The sequence below is a fragment of the Gavialis gangeticus genome, unplaced genomic scaffold, assembly GCF_001723915.1.
Source record: "Gavialis gangeticus isolate Ggan-Ray unplaced genomic scaffold, GavGan_comp1, whole genome shotgun sequence".
Lineage (NCBI taxonomy): Eukaryota > Metazoa > Chordata > Crocodylia > Gavialidae > Gavialis > Gavialis gangeticus.
In genome coordinates this window covers 204,402,533-204,428,540 of record NW_017729032.1, presented here as the reverse complement: position 1 = coordinate 204,428,540, position 26,008 = coordinate 204,402,533, and the positions used below count along the sequence as shown (strand labels likewise).

Below are 26,008 nucleotides of genomic sequence, written 5' to 3'. Positions count from 1 at the left end.
ACGAGGAATGGCTGAGGGACCTGACACTCTTCAACCTAAAGAAGAGAAGGCTGAGAGGGGACTTGGTAGCAGCTTACCACTACATCAGGGGAGTACATCAAGGGGTCAGTGAACAACTGTTCACAAAGACACCCTTGGGGAAAACCAGGAGTAATGGCCACAAACTCCTGGAAGACCGTTTCTGGCTCAACATCAGGAAAAACTTCTTCACAGTTAGGGGGTTCAGACTGTGGAATTAGCTCCCTCCAGAAGGATGCAATCACCTACCCTGAAAAGCTTCAAGAGGAGACTGGACCATCACCTTGCTGCGGTCACGTGACCCCAGCTGTCTTTCCTCCCTGATGTGGGGGGCTGGACCTGATGATCTTCCAATGTCCCTTCCAGCCCCTAACAATCTATGAATCTAACAGTGGAAATGGCACTTCTAAGTTTATTTTCTAAAAACAAGCTACTTCCAACATTTATCTGGGCCTTCAGTATGTTAATACTGGTGAAGGATACCGCTAGGGCCACATCACTCTCCAGGCTACAGCTGTAGGCCATAAGAGTGTACTAGCTATGTATCCAGTAAAAGAGAGGCCTTGATGGGGAGGAGGGACAGTTGTAAATCCACTAAACCCTGTGATAAAATGTTATTTATACCATTTAAGAGGGCTGAAGAACTGAAACGTGTGCAAAACATTTCAGAAAGTTAAATATAATTCATTTTCATGCAGTTGCAAGTGCCCACAGAGGAAAGCATCAGCATAAAAATAGAGAGAACACAAGTATATGGAGAACAGAAAGATATAACAATAGTAGGCAAGAGATGACACATAAATGGAGAATTTGTTTAAAAGTATTCCTGTGGGGGTCACATTATTGATGTGCTGACAATATTAAAACAAAGGAATCTTAAAAACATGCCTTTTTCATCCTTTAGTTTGGGGAAATAAATCCATGTACTAAAGAGTGCTTGAAACTATTTAAAGCTGGAAGGAACACTGAGGAACCTATTTGTTTATTCCATTTAAAACAAAATCACTTTTTGTAACCATAATAGAAAAGAGAAAGGCATTAAGGTGCACTTTACTAAAGATGTTTGTACCTTGGCTCCTGCAAAATATATTGAGCATATTAATAGTATCATGTGCTGCTCAATTTATATAATATGAAAAGAAAAATTGGACTAAAAAACCTTAAGCGAGACAAAAGCTATGTTCCCCAGAAAACATTTTAAAATACATACCATTTGGTGTAATCTAATCTACAATAAAAGTCAAATATTTCCTCTTAAATATAATTTTTCAATAAACTATCTTGAGGGCTTGGCTGGCAGCATTTAAAAGAAAGATGTGTCCCATTAACATCAAGAAATAATCCAGCCTATTCTTGAAATGAGTGGCAAAATGGGGAGAGGGAGAGGTGGTGGGAGCTCTCCAATACCCTGAACCTCTGCTTTCCCTCTTGCAGGAGAAGATTAGAGGGGGGAGGCTTGGTTCCATAGTCACTGGGGCCCTCTAGAGGTATGGAAGGGAGGGCAGGGGGTAAGCCCAGCTCCAGGCTTAACCCAGCTGTTGTCTGCACACACAACCAAAAGTGAAACACTTCAAAACCAGTACTTTGTTTAACCAAGTACTATATCTTAAGAGGATTTCAGTCACTTTTGGCCATTTCAAAGGGCACACACATCTGTACATCTGGCCCTCTGAAACTTTTCAAAGGCAATGAAACACTAATTGTTACATGTGTCCATACCCTCTGTCACTTCCAAGCTGCTAAAGGGAAGAGGAGTGGGGGCATCTCACTGTAAAAGAGTTTAAAACCAGGCAGACCTGGACAGGTTGGACAAATGGACAGAAAACAATAGAATGCGATTTAACAAGGAGAAATGCAAAGTGCTGCACCTAGGGAGGAAAAATATCCAAGACACCTACTGCCTAGGAAATGACCTACTTGGTAGCACGGAAGTGGAAAGGGATCTAGGAGTCATAGGGGACTCCAAGATGAAGATGAGTCACCAGTGTGACAAAGTCATAAGCAAAGCTAACTGCACTTCGTCGTGCATCAGGAGATGCATGACAAATGGAACCAAGGAGGTGATACTGGTCACTATCAGGCACTGGTCAGACCGCAGGAATACTTGGAGTACTGCGTCCAGTTTTGGGCGCCACACTTTAAGAGGGATGTGGATAACCTGGAGAGGGTCCAGGGAAGGGCCACTCGTATGGTTAAGGGCTTACAGGCCAAGCCCTACGAGGAGAGACTAGGGCACCTGGACCTCTTCAGCCTCCACAAGAGAAGATTGAGAGGCGACCTTGTCGCTGCCTATAAATTCATCATGGGGGCGCAGAAGGGAATTGGTGAGGCTCTACTCACCAAGGCACCCCTGGGGGTTACAAGAAATAATGGCCGTAAGCTAGCAGAGAGCAGATTTAGACTGGACATTAGGAGGAACTTCTTCACAGTTAGAGTGGCCAAAATCTTGTATGGGATCCCAAGTGAAGTGGTGCTCTCCCCTACCCTGGGGATCTTCAAGAGGAGGTTAGATAGGCATCTGGCTGGGGTCATCTGAACCCAGCACTCTTTCTTGCCTATGCAGGGGGTCAGACTCGATGATCTACTGAGGTCCCTTCTGACCCTAACATCTATGAATCTATTAAATGGTTTCTACTTCCTTCCTGAGAATCCAGGCAACTCCAGATCTCTGTCAATTTTTCTATTAGTTTATTATCAGTCACTTGATCAGGCAAATTCTATTTCTTTTTAATCTGAATACTGTAGGGAATTAAGAAAATACAAAAGGAAAAATCATCCTATATAAGGAGAACAGAGACAGAAAAATAGCCAAGAAAATGTTGAAGCAAAAAATGAAAGAACGAAGGAATCACAGTGATTTTTTTCTTCTTAATAATGGGTTTAGTCCATATATTTACAGGTATATCTCCATCTGTGTACATAACTGTGATCAATTTAAGGTTATTTTACAAAATACTTTTACTACATTATCTATTATGCTTATTGTTATTGTGTTAGATAGAGTCTAACTCTTCACCTAGAGTGATGAAATGTTGGTGTCTACATAAACTTTTTCTGTCAAAGCCTATACCAAACCCAAACTCTCAAATTAGAAGAGATTTTACTAGAATCCTATAATATTTTTAATTAAATTAAATAAGGATTATTTAAAAAAAAACACTATAGATGGCATAAATTGCCATTGTACAAAGGGCACTGCCACCATATCATCCTTCTGGTGTTGTACCTGACTGGCAAAACAATGCAACAGGAAAGCCCAGTCAACTCCCCAATCTGTTATGCACAGCTGCCGATGTAATACACATCACAGCAGCAAGATAACAAGAATATAGTTTACACATTTTTAGAGGCACACTCTTAACATTTAAAATTGCCTATACTTAAATATGATACATTACATCCCTATTTAGTTTCTACTTATACATCCAAATAACGTTATATAGGAATATGTTCTACAGTACAGGATGTAACTATAAGTGACCTGCCAGCAACTCTAGGCTGTTGCATATTTCCTCTCAATCTGACCATAACCCTCTTTCTCCTTCTCGCTCCCCACCCCCAGTAAAACATTGAAAACCCACAACTGTTCTTAAAAAAAAAAAAAAAGTGCACTATTTTATATGCATTATCAGCAATAAGGTTCCTCTTTAATTTCCTACTGTTACTGTCCAACAGTTTCTCCAGTATAGCAACAGCAAGAATTCTGGCATTAATTGAGTACCAAATTATCCATTACTCTAATCATTGCAAAACGCAGAAATGCTTTGTGTAAAGTTAAATCATAGTGGTTAAGATGCCTGTGGTCAGCCTAGCTCTCCCACTGGGTGTATGGGGGCTGAATGTCCAAAATGAAACCTTCATAACATAAGAGATTTAGCAACACAGCCAAGGTCCTACTCTACTAGCTAGATAAGTCTCCTAAGCTTGTCTCATATCAAACCAATTCAAACATACTAAAAAAATTTCCATTATTTGGAAATTTCCATTAATTGCCTAAGGTCTGTTCTCTTTAAACAACTGACTATTTTGAATCCAGTTTCCGTAATTCTTCACCAGTTTCATAAGGAAAAAGTACAAATGATATTGCAGTAGTTGCAGTCATCTCAAGGTGCAAGAGGGAAAAATATGGTAGTGATACTGTCAGTGTAATTGAAAGTAAATGGCAAGAAGACTATAGCAGACTGAAGGAGAAAATTATCATTTTCTTTCAGCTGAAGGAAAGAGTTACCTTGATCATAAGAGATATTACCTAAAGAACCACAGCAGACTGGAAAATAGGTAAGAGCAGAATAATACTTGCAAGACTCAAGACTTGTGCAACAATGATATTCACTACTACCTCCTATGAAGAAATCCCCTCCCCCTCTTTCTGCCCCTCACTTGGGCTATCCCAAGTGACCCCCCTCTCTCCTCGCTTTCTTCTTGGCTCAGGCTGGTCACTCAGGTGACCTGGCCAGATAAAATTCCTAGGGGGAGGGAGGAGCACTTTCTCCCTTCTGGTGGGCATTTTGAAAGCTGCAAGCAAGTGCCCCAGGCTCCTGCCTGGTGTTTTTCTGTGAGTAAAAACCTGGAGTTAGGAATTATGTCTAGGCTAGTTGCAGCTTAAAAGGGTCACTATACCCAGACTCCGTAAGACACAAGTTGCTTATGTTTGCTCAAAGTGTGTTCTGACTGCCTCCTTTTACTCCCCCCTCCGCCCATCAATAAAGGTGTCGAGTTACAGCTTGCTTTGCTCTGTTACTGAGGAGGGAGGGGGAGAGAGGCCTTCAGCCCCTGCTTGGCCATCAGAGTTTGCCTTTTTTATTTTTTCTCAGTTCTACCTGATGCTATCTTGGGACGCTTTGTGCTGAAAGAACCAGCCAGAAATATTACTGTGGGCAAAGCACCCCCAAGGTTCACAGGGTCTGTGTGCCCCAGCCTGCACCAGTACACATAAAACAACAGTACAGGCTCTGCAGAAAAGGACCTGGGGGTTACAGTGGACAATAAGCTTAATATGAGCCAGCAGTATGCCATTGTTGCAAAGAAGGCTAATGTCATACTGGGCTGCATTGGTAGAAACGCTGCGAGCAAACTGAGGGAAGCAATTATTCCCCTCTATTTTGAATTGGTCCACATCTGGAGGAGTATATCCAGTTTTGCCCCTACCCCCACCACCATAGAAAGGATGTGGACAAACTGGAGAGAGTCCAGCAGAGAGCAACAAAAATGGTTACAGGGCTGGGGTACATGACTTGGAAAAGCCAAGGGAACTGGGTTGTTTTATTTAGTCTATAGAGAAGACTAAGGTGGGATTTGATAACAGCCTTTAACTGCCTGAAGGGTGGTTGCACAGAAGATAGAGCTAGACTGTTCTCAGTGGTGGCAGATAACAGAACAAGGAGCAATGGTCTTGATTTCGAGCAAGGGAAGTTTATGCTGGATATTAGGAAAAAACTTCTCACTAGCAGGGTGGCAAAGCAGTGGGATGGCTTACCTAGAGAGGTGGTGGAATCCCCATCCTTGGAGGATTTTAAGGCCCAGCTCAGCAAAGCCCTGGCTGGAATGATTTTGTTGGGGATGGTCCTGCTTTGGACAGGGGGTTGGACTAGTTGACCTCCTAAGGTCCCTTGCAACCATAATTTCCAATGATTCTGTGGTTTTAAATCCTATACCATCTAACAGGACACCGTAAGCAGAGCCTATAATATGACATCCTTACATTGCCATGAGTGACATGAAGATAAGTAGAGAGACAGCCATGGACTAAGCAATGCCAATAGCATATATAAACTGGTTCAGATAATGGCATATGGAGAAATACTCTTGGAACTTTGCCAACAAAAAACAACTTGTTTTATCAGGAACACTTCCTCTTCTTCAATAATAACAGCCAAAACAACATTACTGATCAACAATTTGATCAAGTTAAAGAAATGACAGCAGAACAGGATTGGTTGGAAATGACTTACTTCCAGTTTATGAACCTGTCTATGTAAAAACAGAACTGAATCAGATTCTTTTCAAACAGAACTGTGGTAGAAAACTATCTTGAATGCTAAAGGCAAAAGAAAATAAAGGACACTACTTCATTCTATTACCCATGTCTCAGTCTCTCATTATTATACCAAGCTCAATTTATGTTCTATCTGGGATTATGTCACTGGTAACATATTAATTTGAATCTCTTCTAAAAACTCTTTTGATTTTATCCTCACGTGTTTTAGATTCTTTCTTGTTAATTAGATTAAGCCAGATTTCCAATGACACTGTTACAGGGTCACCAGCCTGTAATCTGTCAAATTCCTCAGAAACTTCTTTTAATTACTTTTGTAAATTCAGTCTATAAATTCTTGTACAGAATGTGCTGTGATTCTATACCAACAGCAATAAAAAATTCTCAGTTGTAAGATCAAAACTCAATGTTCTCTCCTACTTCAACACTTAGTTTATTTCAATGGCACATCTGAATGCGATGAAACGGTCTGCACTTTAAGGTGAGCACGAACCCTTAGTCTCACTGCCATAAAATAAGTTATCGTGCTAATATTTTACTTTAGAAACAGAATTTTTTTTAACATCACACAAGCACTCTATCATTTCCTTCAACAAAAGGCACACAGACAAATTTACACAGTCTCAAGATCATTCAGTATATATTGGCATTGAGCTGATCAGCAACATTTCATATTTACTAGTGCTTGAAGTCAACACTGAAGACTACAGAGTAAGAAAAGCTATTCACATCATGTAAAACCATATCACATATGTTGTCATCTTACGCAAGTTTCTCTCTTATAGCAAGCCAAGCCTCTGCAAAAATGTAGCAAGTAAGTCCTTCCCTTTACAATAATGCCATCTGCTCCCAAAACTTCTCTCTCCAGGTACCAGTGACTGCACCATTCTCCCTACCCCCATTTCCAGCTTTCCGTCAATTCTTTCAGACAATTAATTCTGTCATTTCCTTGTTTCCTAAGAAGCAAAGCCTTTTTTACAGATTACAGTCATATTTATTTTTCATCTTCTGAGTCCGCTATATCAAAAACCATTCAAATACGATACACTCATTGAAATATTTCAGTTAGAAATACAAAAACAAAAACCTAAAAAACAAAACTAGAAAAATATAAAACTGGAGAACAAAGGTTTCACAACCATGGCTATGGTTCCCAAACCTGTGGCTGGTAGCTGATCCTCAGAAACTTACATGGTCACATTGTGCTAACTATCCTTGTTTTAATTTGCTGTGTCATACTGAAGAAAGCTAAATATACATTACTTTCTATTTAAGCAAATATAGTCACCACAAGCTTATAGTATGATGAATTCCAGGACAATCTCTCTGAAAATCTGATCGTTACTACAAAAAATAAAATAGAATAAAGGAATTAAAACATCCTGCATGGAAAGTGAGCTAGTATTTGGAATATTCATTTTTTTAATATAGTATAAAACAGAACATCTGATATCGTTAGGATTTATTCCAACTTACCATTGAAATGCATTGTAATGGAAGTAGACCAAACCAAGGCCATACAAAAAGGCAGCATTCTGTAAAGGAAAAACAGAAGTTTAAAACTCAGATAAGAGCCCCATACATTACAGGAAAACACAAGCACAATTTTTTGTGCATGTTAAAGTGTTTGATTAAAATGTAATTGCCAATATGAAATACTCTGTTTAGCTTTCTAGAAACAGAATGCAAATTATTTAAAAAACAAGATTCACTAGAAAATCTTCAATCTTTGTTTCAGCTATGAGAGGATGTTAGTTATGGAGACCCCGAAATAAAAGAATAATAAATAATGATAACAACTTTTAAAAAATCTTAAGCCAGGGACCCTGAAGCAGTGTATTCTGCTTGTAAAAGAAGAGGAAAGAAGAAAGGCTAAAGGCTTTTCATTTAAAATGGAAAGAAAAAAAAACATTTTATACCACTAGGCATAACTATGCACTGTATATAAATGCAAACAGTTTAATTTCAGTATCTGAAGTACTATAAAGGTGAACATGAAATCATGCTTAAGGATATTCCATTTCACCTGAATACTAAGAGCATGTCTAAACTGCTCAGTTATGGTGTCAGGGAGCACCTTGCAGAGGTATACCACACTTCCTTTGCACATGTTAGCTCTCAGAAGAAGGGTAGCCACTTCAGCACAGCACTGTGTATAAATCAAAACACTGTGCGTCTCTGCAAAGGTTGCTGGCATGCACAGCAGCATTCATGTGCTATACTGCCTCTGATCAGGAAACATGGAGCAACCATGACATTTCAGTATGGTCATACTTGGTGACATGACTGAGCAGTTGGAGACATATCCTAAGAGTTCAGATCATTACATTCCAACTTAAAACCACTGTGACTTCATATCTGATGACTGAGTTCATGTTAGTAGCTTTTCTGAAATTTACAAGGAATTTATTTCCATGTTTTGCAATCTAGTTACTGTCTACATAAGGGAGAAAAGTCTCAATGTACATATATAAATATTTTTGTAAGAAATCATTCTTTTTAACTAAGAAATCCATGCTTAGAATGCAAGGTAATAGGATCACCATTTAAGCCTTTCTTAACATGATGAACATATTAATCAATTCTACAAATAATTTGCATATATTTTTGAAAAACATTCCAACAATTACAAACATGAACTAATTTTTCTTTCAAGAAACGTTATGCCACAACGCAAGTACTTGTTTATACAAGTTAAGACATATTTTGAGACTTCTCTTAAAGACATTTCTGTTTCCATTCATGTTGTGAAGTCAAAACAGTGTTTTCAGAAAAGATAAATTATCAGTACATGGCCTCCAATACACGGCCTCCAATAGGCCAAGGAAGGATGAAAGTTTCAAAGCTGCTGACTTCTTCCATCAACATAACCCTGTTTCTAATTTCATCCCATTAAGTGCCAAGATGATGTCAGCTGCTGTGGTATCTATATCACAGTCATAACTAAAAATCTGTTTAAATTTTATAGGTCAAAAACAAAAACAAGCTTCATTTTGAAAACAACTGATGCACAGATCAATTCAAAGAACAGCCTTAGTCAAGGGTCAGCAACATCCAGCCTATGGAGCTGGGGGCTTTGTACCTCATGCCACTACTGCACAGTGGGGAGAAGCAGCAGTAGGCTGGAAGCACTGACCAACCTGGGACCTGAGCTGGGTTGATTTGGCCCATGGCTGCAAAATGTTGCTGACCACTGGTCTTAGTTGTGTCTTAGATACAAACACTGTAAGAAGACCACTTAAATCGGAACTTCATCTGCAAGTTCCAAATAGTTCCAGAGGCAATTAAATATTCCATATCAAAAAGACATTTTCAAGGGGAGTGTATAAACACAGCTTCTACAATGGTTAGGTTCAGCAGTGTGTAGAGAATTAATATATATTATGGTGGCTGGTGTGGTACAAGATCCCACAATGATCCAAACGTGTTCAACGGTGTTTCAGAAACTAATAGCAAAATGGCTGCCTACACTGTATGCCAGAAACAAAGTAGAAAACTATGCAGCAACACCATGAAATGCACGTCGTCTATGACTATGCAGAAGTGATGTGGTTCAGTAAATGCTTACTGCACGCAAGACAGTAACTGAAAGCTACTACTTCAACTCTCCTGCAAAACATTTACTAATGGTACAAAAGTACTGATTGAGCTTTTTAAAGCACTTCTGGAACTGTGGTTGAAAAAGATTAACATAACAGAAATAAAATAACTTTAATTTTATTCTTTACTTACATACTTGTTTTCTAGCTATCTTTTAATAACTAGGTGCTAGGAATGAAGGAAAGTAAAAAAACTGAATGATAGATAGATAAACATAAATGTATGCCTTGCTAAGACATTTATTAAAAACTAACCCAGAAAGGAAGGCAAAAATGATTTTTGGACCTGTAATAAAGGAACTTTTAAAGTACAGAATTTCACTAACTGATTAACATTAATGAGATGCTGTTAATCAATACTAGTAGGTAGGGGGACAAGACAGAGAGAAGACAAACTTGGATGTCTAACCATGTTTAAGATGATGAAGTCTCTGACCTGGCTGGCTACGTATTTCTAGACAATACTGCCCTTGGTATCTCAATACTTCAGACTTCAGAAAGAGAGCCCAAGCCACATTCTGCTTATACAGCAAACCTAACTTCCCAACCGTACAATCATTGTATTGTTCTGCCTTGCTTTTTTTTTCTTCTTCTTAATATATGTGAAAGCTTTTTTTGGCTACTGATATTAAGCAGTGGCAACTGTACTCATTAAACACATGCTGTTGGCAGACAGAATTGAACAAGACTGCTATGTGCTGGGAATATGGAAAATCATCTGTGATTATCTGGACCCTTCAAACCTTATTAAATGCAGAAGACTTAGTAAGACCACATCTCAGGAACAGAATATTTAAGTTCCTTCTGCTATAAAACTCATACTGTACTTGCTCATGTTCCTTCAAAGTAGATAAGATATCCTGGCAATAGCCTCAATTTTTTTTAGGAAGCACATACATTGTATTAAAACCAGCTTTAATGTAAATATTCATTAAACTTCATATGGACATGTTTCCATGGCTAGCCAAACATAACAATAATGCAAAACAACAACTGTGAAACATTTAGGTAAACTGACCTATGCCGTGCAGTATAAGTTAGAAATTAATCAGAGTTTAACTTCTTTTTGAAAAACTAAGACTTTACATCCTCCACTGATTCATACTGTATGGTACTCCAGATTCCTGATAATCATCCAACTTCAATCCACTGGTGTTTCTGATGCTTCAAGTAGTCTAGATCAGCAGTCAGCAACCTACAGCCCATAGAGCCATTTGATCCAGCCTGCAGACATGGGGCTTTGGCAGTGGGTGCTGCTCCCCTCACGCTGCAGTGAGGGCAAAAGGTGCAGGTGGCAACTACGTCCTAGATTTGCTTGCAAACTGGATTATTCTGGTCCACAGCTGGAGAAGGTTGCTGACCATTGATCTCAATAACCAGACTGAGCTTAATTTCTCAACCACCAAAAATTGACAGCAATCTAAACTGTTTGGTCGCTTAAAGCTCAGGAAACACAAAAACCCATAAATGTCATTAATGATCTCTCATCTTGACTTAATAATTTATTAGGAAGTTACGCTTTTATTTCTTCCAGAGACTAATAACTCTCTAAGACAGGGTATGTGAGCTCCTAAAACCAAGTAAGAAGTAGCAGGTGCCAGCTTGAAAGCTAGAAAATAAATGATTTCTTAATTCCTCCACTGGAAGCTACTAATTCAGGACAGCCACACAAGCTATTCAAATAAGTAACAGCTGTTGTTACAAACATTCTGGCACCACAAGAAAAGGTTCTCTTATATAATAAGACCTTACAACTTAGCAGATCCTGACATGCATCTTTTGTAAAGATCATGACAAAACTTAACTCAAAGTAATGCTAGTATTTTATGATCAACAGAGGAGGAAAGCAAATGATTCCATGACTTGTCCAACTGTAATTAAGACTTTAAATTTGGTTGTAAAGCAAGAAAATATGGTTGTTTGAATTTTCAAGCTGTAATCTTGGTCTCTAAGTGCATTAAAAATGAATTACTCTGGCTGTTTTGATCATCTAAAAGTACTCCTTTATATCCTGCTTCTTGTTTTTTAGGCTATGATGAAACAGCTTTCCTTTATATTTTCTGGTTTAGGTATGTCTGACTTATTTTACTCTGTATTTAGATGTGTGCTTGGTTGTAACATCCATTAAGGTATGCTGTCACTTCCATTCTAAAGCAGAGTAAGAGTTGCACTATATAATATTTTATTCCAAAACACATGATGATTCAGATTATTACAGACCACGTCTACCTGGTAGCTCTAAGTGTACAGGACACCATTGGTGCTCACAATTTTTTTTCAGAGTAATATATTTGTGACAAAGGCACCTTTCAGGCCTGATTAGCACAGCCTCACCCTTGTCTATGGGCAAACCACACACTTTGCTCGCCTGCTGTGCCTGGCTGAAAAATGGTTATGATGTCAAATAGGCGGGAGGGTGCCCTTCGTGCACCCAAATGACCATGGGAGATATGTACACACTCCTACCACCCCTACATGTGTCCCAATACGTCACGGTTGTCTCACAGTATGTTCCATCTTCGGTTCTAAGCCAGATCAAACTGGACACATACTTGTGTCTCTACCATGCTGCCTTCTCAGGCCACACCCACCACCCACCTCTCACCAGGACCTCTTGCACTCCACCAGCTCTCACCTGGTCTCTTGCATACTGCCTACCCAGGCCACACACTCCACCCTACTCAAGGGGATCCTCAGGCTTTTCTCTTCACCCCTTGGTCAACCCTGGCAGAGTCTTCTGGGCCTCTCTCGTAACCCTCACCTGAACAGGACTGAGCGATTGCTCAACTATGGGTCTAATTCGCCCTTGGCCCCTCGCTGGACCACTACACCCCTCTCTCAGGTCAGAACTCCGCCCCTAACACTAGGGCCTGGGGTCTTCCACCCCTTAGGACTCAACCACTCCTCCCTGAGCTTAACTGGCCCACAACTCTGCCCTGCAACTCTTAAGGCCCAGGTGCTGCTCATCCAGGGTCCAACATGCCATAGAACTCAGGTGCAGCTACTCTACATGCCAGGCTCCCCTTAACTCTCCTAGTAACCCACCTGAAGGTGGGGGCAGGGGTTTGGGCACCCCTTACACCAGGTAGGTTCTCAGTCTTGTATTTGGTGGCCCTACTCCGCCACAAGCTGGCTCACCAGGCCTCCCTATCCCAGCAGGGTACAGTTTTAGGTCATGCCCAGAACCAGTGAGGCTGCCTCTGCCCCCATAGCCTCATCCTTACCTCCGAGTATTCCTGGAACAGGAGCTTCACCAGGCAATGTTATTCCCCAGGCAGCTGACCACAAACTACTCTGCCCTTATAACAGAGCTCTCCAAAATGGCCACTCTCATCAGCCACCTGGCAGCTCCCTGCTCCAGTCCTTAAAGTGACAGACACCCAAAAAGGTGTTCTGTCACAATATTATAAAGTATGCTGTACAGTATCTTTTACAAGGGATTCTGGATTTGTAGCTAAGGAGGACTTGGTAAATTATAACAGAAATTTACACAGCTTTTGCATTTGGATTATATTCCCACCAATAATTCAAGCAGGGTCCCATATATGGTTGATATCTTCAAATGACTAACTTTGACACAAACTGTTATACATCCTCAATTCACTTTCTGAAGGATTCTAGGGTAAGAGTGAAGACAGAAGGTAGGACTGGGTGGCACTTCAGTGTTTAAGTGAAAGTCTAAAGCTGGGCCAGGTGGGATGTTGAATGTGTTTACTACACAGACTACCTGACCTACAAACACTCTCTTGCTCCTCAATCTTTATAGGTTTCTTCACGGAATGAGATGAACTGAAAAGAGTATTCAATTAAAGTGAAAAATAGCAGTGCTTTGTATATGAGATTGGGTGCCTAGCAATTTGTATATAAAAGTTTTCCCCTACCAATCTGTAAATAAGAGGCACAGAATATAAGTATTGGTTCAACATATTTCCCATTTTCCAGTTGATATTATTTACATACTCTAGCAATTTATTCAAAAAGTTTAAAGAAAGCTTCATGCAAACCATCAGATGCCTCAGTTAAATGCATCTTTTACTTCAGCGGTTCCCAACGTTTTTTACCCCATGGTACACTTACTCAAGGTCTGATCTTTGATTAAAAGGGCCTGACTGCAGATTGGGAGTTTTTTTGGTGTGCTTGGGATGGTGACATCCATAGTTGCAAGTATGGCCTTCTCAGACGGCTGGTATTTGGAATTCTGTTGAGGAAGTCTCTGGTGTCTTGTAGAAAACTTTTGCTTAGAGTAGCAAGTGGTTTAAAGATGGTTTCTATGAATCCTCATAGCTCTTGAATAAGGGTATGTGCTGCCCACAGCATGCAGGCTGGACCTGGGACACAGACTGTATGTGGCACCACAGACAGCCCACCTGTGCTGCCTGCAGTGCACACAGTGCAGAGTCCAGCAACCTGTGGGCCATGTTTGATACCACTGCTATACAAACAACTGGTTTATGATGCACAAAAATAAAACACAAAAACACGAGGTTGCTACTAGAAAAGTATGCCTCACAGCTCTATACTGAATCCTCAGTATTTTCTCTGACCTTGCAATTTCTGTCAAGGGTTTTTTTCTGGGGTTTTTTTTTTGCTTTCTTAGTCAATATTAACAGACAGTTGAGTTATATGTAAGTGAACAGCTGTAAATACTGCTAGTTTCTCAGTCAGTGAACTTTTATTCTTAATCTCTATTGGTTTACAACTAGTTTCAAATGGCCATTGATAAAGCCTGTTTAACACTTCATGGAGTTGTAGCAATTTTCTTTGAACTATAAAAGAACAGAATGGGAACTGAAGGACACCAGTCTACAAATGTAAGGGGAGGAGAGAAGAAGAAAAGGAGCTGCCAGTGCTGTGTTGTTCTCTGACAAACTAACCAAGACAATTATAGAGTGGCCAAGGACCCGAAAATGTGGCCTCCACATGGCTTAAGAGGCAATATAGCCTTGCAAACAAAAAAGAGAGAGGCTAGAGGTCCCACCTTCCACTCTGTGTGAATACAGAAACTAAGCTTTTTTTTTTTTTTCAATGTGAAATTGACCGATTGTGGAGAGGGACCCAAGACCTCTGGACCTGGCTGGTCATCAGGCCTGAGCAAGTAGTGAAACTTCCTAAATTGGATGTAGGAGTCCAGATTGTTCCCCGCAAGTCAAGCAGATTTTGAAAGCTTGTTTGGTACATCCCCCCAAGCTGGCAACACTAGCCCAGAAAGCGGCATTGGGACAGCACCATTCTGGGTGAGAGGAGAGGAACTACCAAGCTTGCTACTGATTTTCAGGAATGGGAAATTGCCCAGTTTCATTGCTAGTGGGGAACTGTCATGTCCAGTCCCAACATTACATCTGATGGGCAAGGAAATAGCAGGTTTTTAGCACTCTTGGTGTGAATAATGAGTAGGAATGGCAATTGGGGGGGGGGGGGGTTCTCTGTCAGGCTGCCCCTTTCAGACACTATTAACATCCTGGTAGCAAGATCTGGCTGCTGCAATGCATTTCCCAAGGCACAAAACAGCCCCAGCTTTCGTCCCTCACTCCTGAACTTCCCACTGGGGTTGCTAAGCTCCTTCAATGAAACTCTACCCATTCCCAGAACAGTTCTACCCATTCTGTCACCCCATATAATCATGGTTAATGGGAAGACAGCCTGCAGCAATGATATCTCCCAATCACTCCTCCTCAGACATCCTTGCCACCACTTCACAAATCACACTTGTTTAGATGCTGAAATACACAGCTGAACTGTACTGCTCCTTTTTGTTTATAAAATTGGTTTAATTTATTACAGTGACTGATAATTAATCAAAGGTGAAATCAACAAAATCCTGAGAGAAAATTCTTCAAATACAACGCTGTAAAAAAAAAATCTGTGTCAAGTTGGGGAACTATAGTACAGGTTAGCCATGTCTGGGAACCATGCTGCCAGTCTGAAAAGGTGCACTCAGAAACACCATCCCAAGAAGCATACGACACTTTGTTTAGAAAAAGATGAAATACAAAATAAAAATAATGAACCACCACAACGTATGTGCAGTCTGGATGATCCCACACCCAAGAGGTCAAGTACAATACAAGCTAGTTTGGTTGCCACATTAAAAATAAAGGCAAGTACAATAAAAACTTCACCAAACTACCTTATTGTACAATGACCTCGAATTAGTTATTGTAAATTGTATTACACTCTAAATGGAAGAACATTTCAGCTGATGGAAGATTCAGGGTTTCACACCCTATTCTACAACGCTTGGGGACAAAACTTATAGTAAATGTTGAAAATATCCAAGACAAAGTTGCCACTCTTGCTCCACTATTCAGGAGGGAATCAAAAAAAGAAACCAAGGAAAAGCTAATTTTGTTGAAAGTAGATAGTGTCACGTGACTTGACTGATCACTTTTAGGGGTTAACACTCAGCATACTGTTGCAGGACTGTTCTTCGAACACTCACAATGGAAAAGATGACAGAAAAACATTCCTCTGAATTTTAAAAAAAGCTAATTCTTAAAGTTCTTACTATGTATGGAATCCTACCAAGACAAAAATATAGTATTACAACAGATAATAGAGCACAACAAAATTATAGGAATTACTACTTGCATGGTAGGGCAAAACTCAAAACAGGACAAAGTTCGGCTGTGTTGTAGCACATAACTGATTGTCATTATTTGAGAAGAGTTTCCTTTGATGTTTCTAATAAACACAAGATATCCTGTTATGTCTTTGTTGGTTTTGGGGCCATTAGTATAAATAAAAGATGGTGACGGATTGAGGCACGAAAATTACACTGTAGTTATGAAGCCCTTTTTAACAGTTTCTGACTGGAAAGAAAGGATGGTCTAATTAGCTAGCACACTGGACAGGGACACTTGTAATTGGCATTCAGGGTTTCTGGCTCATCCATAATTACCCAAATGACTGCAAGCAACTTCACCTCTTTGCCTCATGTCTCACCTCTCATATGATGCATTACTTACGTAAGCGTATTTGATCTGTAAACTCTTCAGGACAAGGATTATAGCTTATATGTTACTACTGTGATCGGCAGAACCAGAACCACATTGCTAGTTTCTATTCTGTGGGAACAATCCAAATAATGACTGCCATATGTTCTCTCATACGGTGCAGTTCCATATCCACAAAACTTCCCATGGAATTTAACACTGTCAAAATTTGGAATTCACAGAAGTACAGACACAATCTCTCTTTCGTAGTGGAGTCAGGTGTCCATACTTATTTTCTCTGGCCCCAAAAACTTAACTATTGCTTCTCAGTATATATCTTATTTAATATTATATCTGCTTTTATACATTATTTTGTTTTTTACTTATGTCACACTTACTCTTTTTGGAGAAGGTCAGCATATAGATTTAACAAATAATTTATAGTGAAAGGAACACAGAAGGAAGGAGCTTGCTACAAAAACAGCTCATTTCCCATCCTAATACCCATTAAGAGGAAAAATGAAAACAGAACTCAACTCAGCTCTCCTAACTTGCCACCACCAGTTCCTCCCTTGCCCATCTTTGATGTTAGGGACCCTAGGAATATAATGAAGCAGCCAGAGCCCAATCTAATTAGTCACTGTCCTCAGGTTAAGCTCAGTCCCATCTGGACTGTGAAATGCGTGAGTTTGGACCAAAACAATCTGGATTTTGGCACACATGACACAGCCCCACCTCTGTGACTGCACCATAAACAAACCTCCCACTTGGTAATGGAAGGGAGACATTCCCACAAAGACAGGGTTAGCAGCTTATCCCCCCCCCCGCCCCCACCTGAACGGCAGCAGAGGCAAGTTACACTGGTTATGGTAGAGCCATTAAAAATTATCTTCAGAAGCATCAGAATCTTTTTCTTTAAAGAAAAGTTTTTTCTGTTTTTACATAACTATATGCCCCAAGGAGACGGAACCCCTATGTATGGACTCAAACATATATTACCGGAAAAAAAAAGTTAATTAACATTTCCACAGAACTGAAGGTTGCATGTCACAGAAACAAAGCATATTCTAGCCAAGTATTTTGTCTTGGAGTACATAGGACCTGGTTACCATATATTAAAGTATTTATAATCTTATTTATCTTTGACATTTCTAATGCACTTATTTTTGTCCCCGTAAAATGCAATATGCTGCAACATACTAAATAATTTTTTGCCAGACCGTGCTAATATTTATTTCAGACTAAGGTAAACCTACAGACTGAACACTTAAAGATAAGTTTCAAATACCTCTCCAGTGATTCTATAGTACCTAACAGTTTCTCCAGAGAGTTCTCAATGCAAAACAGTTCCCTGGAGAATGCATGTTGCATAAAACACTCCATTCAGGCTCTAATACACAAACAACTATATTCCTTAGAAAATTTGCAGACTATCAATTTCAGCAGCAAAGATTCTTTATTTTTCCTGTATTTGTTCAGATTCATATAACTGCTAAAAGGGGACACCTGTCCACATTCTAGAATCAATCAACAAACTTAAAAATAAGATAAACAATTGTTCAACCCTAGCGCAAAATACTGTTTAACTGAGTTTAAATTACCCAATAATTATGATGTTTGATGAGAAAAATTTTCAAAGAGTAAGGACATATAACAAAATTTTTGGTTCCCTATGGACTTGTTAGGGCAGAGGTGGGCAACTATTTGGGCTGGAAGCCCACTTAAGGAGTTTTGGTGAGCTGCTGCAGGCCGGGGGGGGGGGGGGGGGGGGAAGGAGGCTGACCCAGCCCAGTGCAGCAGGGAGGGCCACAATCAATCCTATCTAGCCCTAGGGTCAGCCAGAAAGCAGTCAACTGCCATGCTACCCCTGCCTCACTGCGCACCCAGGGGGAGTGGGACTGGCTATACATGCCATGGCCCAAGCTGCCCCAGTGCCTGGGCTGGGTGGGGCCAAAGGACCCACTGTAGGCTGGATAGAAACCCTTGGCAGGGATCAATTTTATCAGGTGGGCTTTTAAAACATCCCTTACACAGACAATACTCTACTGCCTCAGAAGACCACTGCCGCCATAGTAAACCACTGGAACAGGTTACTCAGAAAGGTTGTGGAATCTCCATCCTCGGAGGTTTTAAAGATCCAGCTAGACAGCCTTGGCTGGGATCATATAGTTGGGGATGGCCCTGAAAAGGAACGTGCAACGAGGACAACAATAATAGAGAGAAACTTGTTGGCCTGAGATCTAATGAGAACAGCCAAGCTAACACTGGGGTATTCAGGGCTGTGCAGTGTTGACTAGGGATAGAGAGACTGCTTAAGTGTTGGAAGTGGCAAGGATTGCCTGCCTGTTAACTAATTTATTAGAATGATATGGCATCTTACAGAAGACAGAAAACTAACTTACAAGACAAGTAAATAAGAAAATAAAACATGAGAAACAAAGCAACTTATAAAAGCCAACAGGGTACTAAAATAAACTATTAAGTCCCCCTCAAACATATCCCAGCTTAGCTTTGCCTGCTAAAGGCCTACATAAACAGGAAAGTCTTACAGAGATTCAAGAAGTTGTCCAGGCTCGGGTTCTGCCTGGCCTCCAGAAGTTCCAGAGCAGAGGGGTGACTACTGAGAATGACTTCCCACATTTCAGCAAGTGAATCTGGCATATTGATAGTACTTGCAAAAAAAAAAACCTGCTCTTGGCTGACCTTATAGATTGCAATGGGGTACAAGAGACAAGGCCCTTAAGTATGTATGGCATAGACCATTAAGAGTCTTAAAGTCAACTTGAATTATGCCCAGAAAGCTACTGGGAGGCAGTGCAGACCAGAACGGAGTTATGCGCTCCTGGTGACCCACCCTCATCACCTCCTGCACCCCCTACAACTTCCAGATGGTCACTGAAAGCAGCTCCACAAAGCATATTGCATTATACTACTCCTGAACTTATAATGGCATAGATAATAGTGGCCAGATTGGAATCTGAAGGAAAGGGTCCCAGTGGTCTCATCAGATGAAGCTGGTCAAAGGTAATCTGAGCCACTGCCACTACCTGAAGATCCATGTGCACTAGAAGATCCAGGAGCACCCCTCAGACTGCAAACCTGCGTTACATGGGGAGACTGAACCCCAATGACAGGTGTCCCAGTGCCCCCAGGTCATATAAATTGCCCACCACCATCACCTCTGTCTTGTCTGGATTCAGTTTCAGTTGGTTTACCTGCATCCAATCCTCACATACAGCAAAGCACTGGGAAAGGACCAAAACTGGGGGGTGGGGGTCTGGGTCAGATGAGAAAGAAAGACCTGGGTGTCATCAGCATACTGATGGCTCCTCATTCCAAATCTCTGTACGATTTTGATCAATGGCTTCATATATATGTTAAAACAGGAGAGGCAACAGGATGTAAAGCAGCCAAAAGCAATGCCTTGGCAACCCAATATTTGCATAAGTCTGTCTGTTCTTTACCAGGAGTTGAACTGGATGCTGGACACCCAAGGTAGGGCTATGGGTAATCAGGGAGGTTCAGAGACTAAAAGGCCAGGTCTCAGAGTCTAATAAACCACAGACTCATCCCACCCTAGAAGCTATGCCTAGGCTTGTTTCAGCAGGCACTTAGAGAGACTACATGAGGTTAGGGGTCCCAAAGCACCACTCTCCTGAAAGAATTCATGATAAATGTCACAGAATGTAATAAATATGATGGACCAAGAGCATACAGTAACATTAATAGAACTTGAAGAACTGGTATTTTTTACAGAACTGTTCACATTTTATTGTCATCTACCATTTACTGGAGCTTCCCTTTATTCACAACTCAACTTAGCAGCTAGAAAAAAAGAAATACCAATTCACTATCATGCCGGTCTTCTCTTCAAATTTGTCACTAGATGATAAGCAAATACTTTATTGGTATAGCAGGTTCCAAAAATTTAGTTATTAATATTGTATTGCTTTGTGTATTTTGTATTAGAAACTGTAAAACTATTTTGATGTAAACACCATTTTCCCCCTTGGCTTAATGTTTTGAATAATTTTGTAGAACCCGAAGAATTGTAGAACCATAGGAAAATAGGGCTTGAAGGACCTGTAGAGGTCATGTAGTAATTCAACCTCCTGCTTGAGTCATCCCATGAAAATCCAAGTCTAACCCAGTGGTACTCAACCTTTTCAACCAATGGGGTGGATGGGCAGTGACCTGTCCCTCCACAGGTCAGATCCAGCTGGTGGAAGCCAATGCGGCACATAGGGCAGGTATGGTGAGGCCCCATCTGGCTACACGGAGGGGGGCAGGAGGCAGTCCAACCTTAATCCAGGCATTCAGGGGAACAGGGCTGGATCAGGGTCTCCTTGGCAGGAGTCAACACTTTATCAACTTTAGAAATGCTGTGTAGCATTCAGCATCCTGGCAAGTCTTTTAAGTGATTTGTCCTACATCATTCAAGAGTCCCTTTTGCAGATTTAGTAAATGTAACAACAGTTCTCCCCAAATAAACTCACAAATATTCAGGGGAGTAACTACAGCCACAGGGAGGGCAGTGCTAAGAGAGGCTGGCTCACAAAAGCATATGCACTTCTGATTCAGTTAGTCTGTAAGGTGCATCTCTTCCGGCCTGACTTCAGGTTAAAACAGCTAACTACCCATCTCCTCCAAATTCAAGCCATTGTTCAGATATATCGAAGTGGGCAAAATACAGCCAACAAGGAGAGTGCTTGCCAACTGACTAGATCTGGCCCATGGCAGCCCTCATGGCACTCCACATGAGGCCAAGCCCTGCCCAGCTGCACAGCACAGCTTCTGATGGGGCTGCTCCCAGCAAAGCTGCTGCTTGGATCCCTCCATCTCCAGTGGCAGCTCCTCTTTCTGCTGCACTGCTCCAGGCTAGGAAAAAGTTTCAACCAGGTGACTCCTACTACAGTGTGCAGGGCTCTGGCTCCAGCTCCCAGCTGCCTTCCACCCACTCTGCAAGCCGCTGAGTGGGTGGAAGGCAGCTGGGAGCTAGAGCTAGAGCCAGAGCTGTGTGTGCTGGAGCAAGAGCTGCCTGGCTGAAGCTCCTGACTGCCTTCTACCCACTCAACCACCCACACTGGGCTGGTGGAGTGGTTTGAAGGCAGGTGGGAGCTGGAGCCAGAGCCTCGCTCATTGCAGCAGAAGTCACCCAGCTAAAGCTTCCTCTCAGACCAGAGCAGCACAGCAGGAGGAGCCACCACTGGAGACGAGGGGAACCGAGCAGCAGCTGCAACAGGAGCAGCCCTGATGGAAGCTTTGTACACAGGCTGGGACCAGAGTCACGGCCAGGCTGGCAGGTACAGACTGCCCTGGGAGGGGCTTAGATCCATGCAGAGCACTCTGGGGGCAGCTTCAGACAGCACCACCTGGGCAAGCTCTGCTGCACGCGCTCCCTGCCCCCTCCTCCCTCCCCTCATGTTCAGCTCGGCTGGCTCCTGGGACCTAGTGCCCAGGCAGCCCCCCCTCCACCCTCCCACACACACAACCTCATCCCCCCTCCCACCCCCCACACAGGATAGGGGCTGCCCAATGATGCTGCCCCTCAGTCTGGCCTCGCCCATCCATCTCACTCCTGAACACCACCCCCCACTCATCCACAGCCCCATCTCACATAGGGAACTTTGGTGAGTTGTGGTGGTGGGAGGGAAGGGTGCTGACCCAGCGCACAGCTCATCAAAAACTCCCTGTGTGGCTCCCTATGTTGCCACCCCCGAGATATGCAACAGCAAAATCCCCAATTTCTCTTCAGTTATTTTCGTGGTCTCATCTTTCATGAATATATTTTCCTATCCACTTTAAATGTACATGCCCATATGAAAAAGTTCAGCCCAACTTTTGAAGATTAAAAATCAACTTAGAAGTGCACTTTGTTTGATTTGGGGGACACATACTTTTGTGTTTTTTCTTTATAACTTCATCTATGCAATGTCTTATACTACAATAAAATAGTTCAATAATGGATACATTTGACACATCCTAGTATCCAAATCAATAAGCATAATAAAACAAAAAGTAATAGGAACATCTGAGGGTATATCTAAATAACTGCAATTAAAGAACTCATTCAAATGACAAGAACACGACTCATTCTATCCTTACATTTTTAAAAATAATCTGCATGTGCAGAAATTAAGCAGTTTCTTCTTACTTGGAGCTCAAGTTTCCTATTGTTTCACATAAACAACCTCCCCATCTTGCTCATTTTTTAACAGTTTATGAAAATGTGTTATTCAAGTTTTTTATAAAATGTATAGATATATTAGCCATTTAATGGATATCAAAACATTTAAGTGAGACTGAACAATTTTATCCTAGAAAGCAGGCTTTGAGCATGGAATTTCATTTTCCTGTGTTGCCATTTCCCTCTACCCATCTTCAGCCAAGTGTCAGAATCCTACAGAGCTTACAACAAGCACCATTATCTCCTTGTCAGTTACTTACTGCTTGAAAAGTAGTACTTTGTAGGAATAGCCTGAATATCATTAATTACATAGTTCTTCTACTGGAAGCACTCCAGAAAAAAATGGGAGTGGAAAAACTGAAACAGAGGGAGTAACAAAAATAAAGTGGAACAAATAAATAATAGGAAAGGGTTACCCTAGAGATCCAAAGAGAAAGCAAGGGAAAACAGACCCAGAAGGAAAAAAAAATATTATTTATGTTAAAACAGTGCTTAGAGGGTCTGACAGCAATGAAATAGATCCAGACCCTCCGCCACCCCATATAAATATTCCAAACCTGATAGGGTTTTGATTTGGAACCGAACAAAAAAGTCCAAATTTCAAGATTTCCCATAGAACAAGATCCTGAAAGTATGTTTCAGAAAAGTCAATGTTTGTCTCAACTTTGACCTGCTTTTATATTAAATTTCAACTTATAGTATAAAGTGAGCATATTTTTAGCATGTCATTTAATAATGGGATGTGGCATATTATGGCATGATCAAAGCACTTGGGTTACTTTAATGGTTATTTTTTATTATTATTATTATTACTACTATAATTAATTTTATTTGTAAGGTTATTTTAGTTTAATGGTAATTTTTGGCTATTTTATATATAAAAATTCAGGGTTGAATACTTATTTTAAACAATTCAGAATGAAGGATTGTTGAAATTAATATTCTAATTGATGTGGTAATTGATCTTTTTTACTGAAAGGTACAAAACACAATACAGCAGGCCTATGTGCCATGCAGCTGAGGAACAGGCAAGAAGGCCAACTGCCAGAGTAACAGAAAGCAGCTGGGCAGCCCACCAGCCCTTCCCACAAACATTTCAATTTAATGAAATCATCATTTAATTCAGGAAGAAGCTTGTCAGCCACCTCTAGCACTAAACATTGTAGATTCCAACCTCTTAAGCTTGGGGCTATTTCCAAAGGCAACAACAAGAATAGGGGAAAGAAATGCAGTATATAAGAGAGAAGAATATCTTTCTTTCACCTTCTCAATGCTAAGTCTAGTACTCTTCTCTATCCATTTAACCACTCCCAGAGCTTAGGCTTTCTTGCTTCACTGAATCTTCCTTCTGGCCACTAGCTAGATCCAAAATTCAACTGGCTAGTTAATGTTGCTGTGCTTGATGTTACCTCCATCCCCATCCATCAGTAATTTAATTACTGATGACTAAAATAATCTTTGAAATACTAACAGTAGGAACTACAAGATGCTGTTCTGAATTACACTATGCTCTCCCAAGCTCTGGCTTGCACTGTATGTTTCAAAGGAAGACAGAAGAAACCTCAAAGTTAGCTATTTTGTAATAATCTATCCTTAAGAGAATCTTATTCCTAAATCCCATCACTTGGCTTGGCTTGCTCCCACTACCAAAACACTTTAAACACCTTATAAACATAATCTTGTCTTCCATACAATTACTAATTCTTGTACTGTACTTTATCAGGTTATTACAATGATATCTTATTGTAATGAGCTTTGGAAGTTAAATTCATATTGTATGTATTATCTTTTAGTGCCAGCAAATGTTTCCTTACCCATACACGATGAGAAAAAGTAAATGGAATACCTCAATCTCTCTTAATGCTGCTAAATCGTTTATCTTTAACTTGTTTCTTTCTCCCTTTCTCCCTGGAGGTGGTGACTAGAAATTATTATAAAGCCAACTGCATACAACTATGTTATATAATGGCATGCATTCCACCATTTTTTTGTCTTCTTACATACTACTTCCACTGCTGCTTCACATGGAAAAAAAAATATGCATAAACACTGAATAGTTCATAGTGATACTCAGTTTGTCCTCGAGCAATTACATTTTATTAAGCACCAAGTATTAAGCAAGTAGTTCAAAGTATGCATTCCAGAGTGCAATACCTCATGAAAACTTTATTTCTGTTATCTAACTTTGTTAAGTTCGCTTGAGCTTCTCAGTCTTCTTTAGTCTAACAAACTGCCATCTGCAATTTTGCTGCCTCACTAATAGGCTCCTTTTCCAGATCCTAATGGGGATTATTGGAATATCACAATTAACCCTTTACAGTGGCAGAATTTAACACATTCTTATTCATTTCTTATTTCTTACATATATTCTTAGCTAGGACAATCTATGGCTTGTAGAAGCACTGGATCTGGCCTGTAGGATTCTGGCAGCAGGCACTCTCCAAGTACCCCTACAGAGACAAGCAACTGCAGTGGCCAGGTCCTAATACCCATCCTCCACCCACCTATAAGATTGGGTGGGTTATCCAAGATGAAGCTTGAAATGTCTCCTATCCTTGTGTTGGCTTCCCCTTCCCTGGCACAAATATAAACAGCTGTGACTTCTTTTTCCTAGCTGCTCTCTTGTGCCTGCATTTACTCTTGCTGCACAGGAAATGACTATTTGCAGCAACGTTAAATGCAAGCAGTTTGAGCTCTGGGTGGTTGCCAAGCCCTGTCTTAAACTATTGATGCGTCATAGTTATTATCAAACATGTATTTTACCTATAGCTGTTTTCGTCCGTTCCCTAATTTCACATTTATCATTCTTTGTCTTATGTTTGCACTGTAAACACACTGGGGCCAAACTGTCTTTTGTTCCATTTGTTCATTACTCCAGAGGACGGAGTAGTCCTAAACACAAAGATTGGGGGGAGGAGAGTCATATATCAAGAGGACAAGATCACTAATATAGACTGATATGGATAACTTACTATGGTAGGAAATGCAATCAACTTGCATTTTAATATGCCCAAAAGTAAAAGTTGTATATTTTTATTCCTATCTATAATTCTATACTTACTGAATGGGGCCCTCAATCCTTGGACGCAATAACTTTGAAACGGACACGTTGGTGACAGCAAATATTTATCTGAATAAGACGTTCCAAATTTACATGCGACTAAAAGAGCCAGTACAAACTTCGGATGTATAAATAAGGGAAATAGTGAATAGCAATAAAGAGGTCTTTTTACTTATTTGGCATAAAGACAACCTCTAGTGAAAGCTGTTTCCTCTG

General features: G+C 40.7%; 1 protein-coding gene across 4 annotated transcripts in view; it reads right to left on the bottom strand.

Annotated features, from left to right (window-relative positions):
* KDM6A (lysine demethylase 6A) overlaps window positions 1–26,008 on the bottom strand; it is a 305,237-nt gene that overhangs the window by 139,550 nt on the left and 139,679 nt on the right. For all 4 annotated transcript variants that reach the window (XM_019524155.1, XM_019524154.1, XM_019524156.1 and 1 more), the window contains exon 5: window positions 7,490–7,548. In XM_019524155.1, the coding sequence (XP_019379700.1) occupies window positions 7,490–7,548 (59 nt within the window). The remainder of the gene's footprint in view (window positions 1–7,489; window positions 7,549–26,008) is intronic.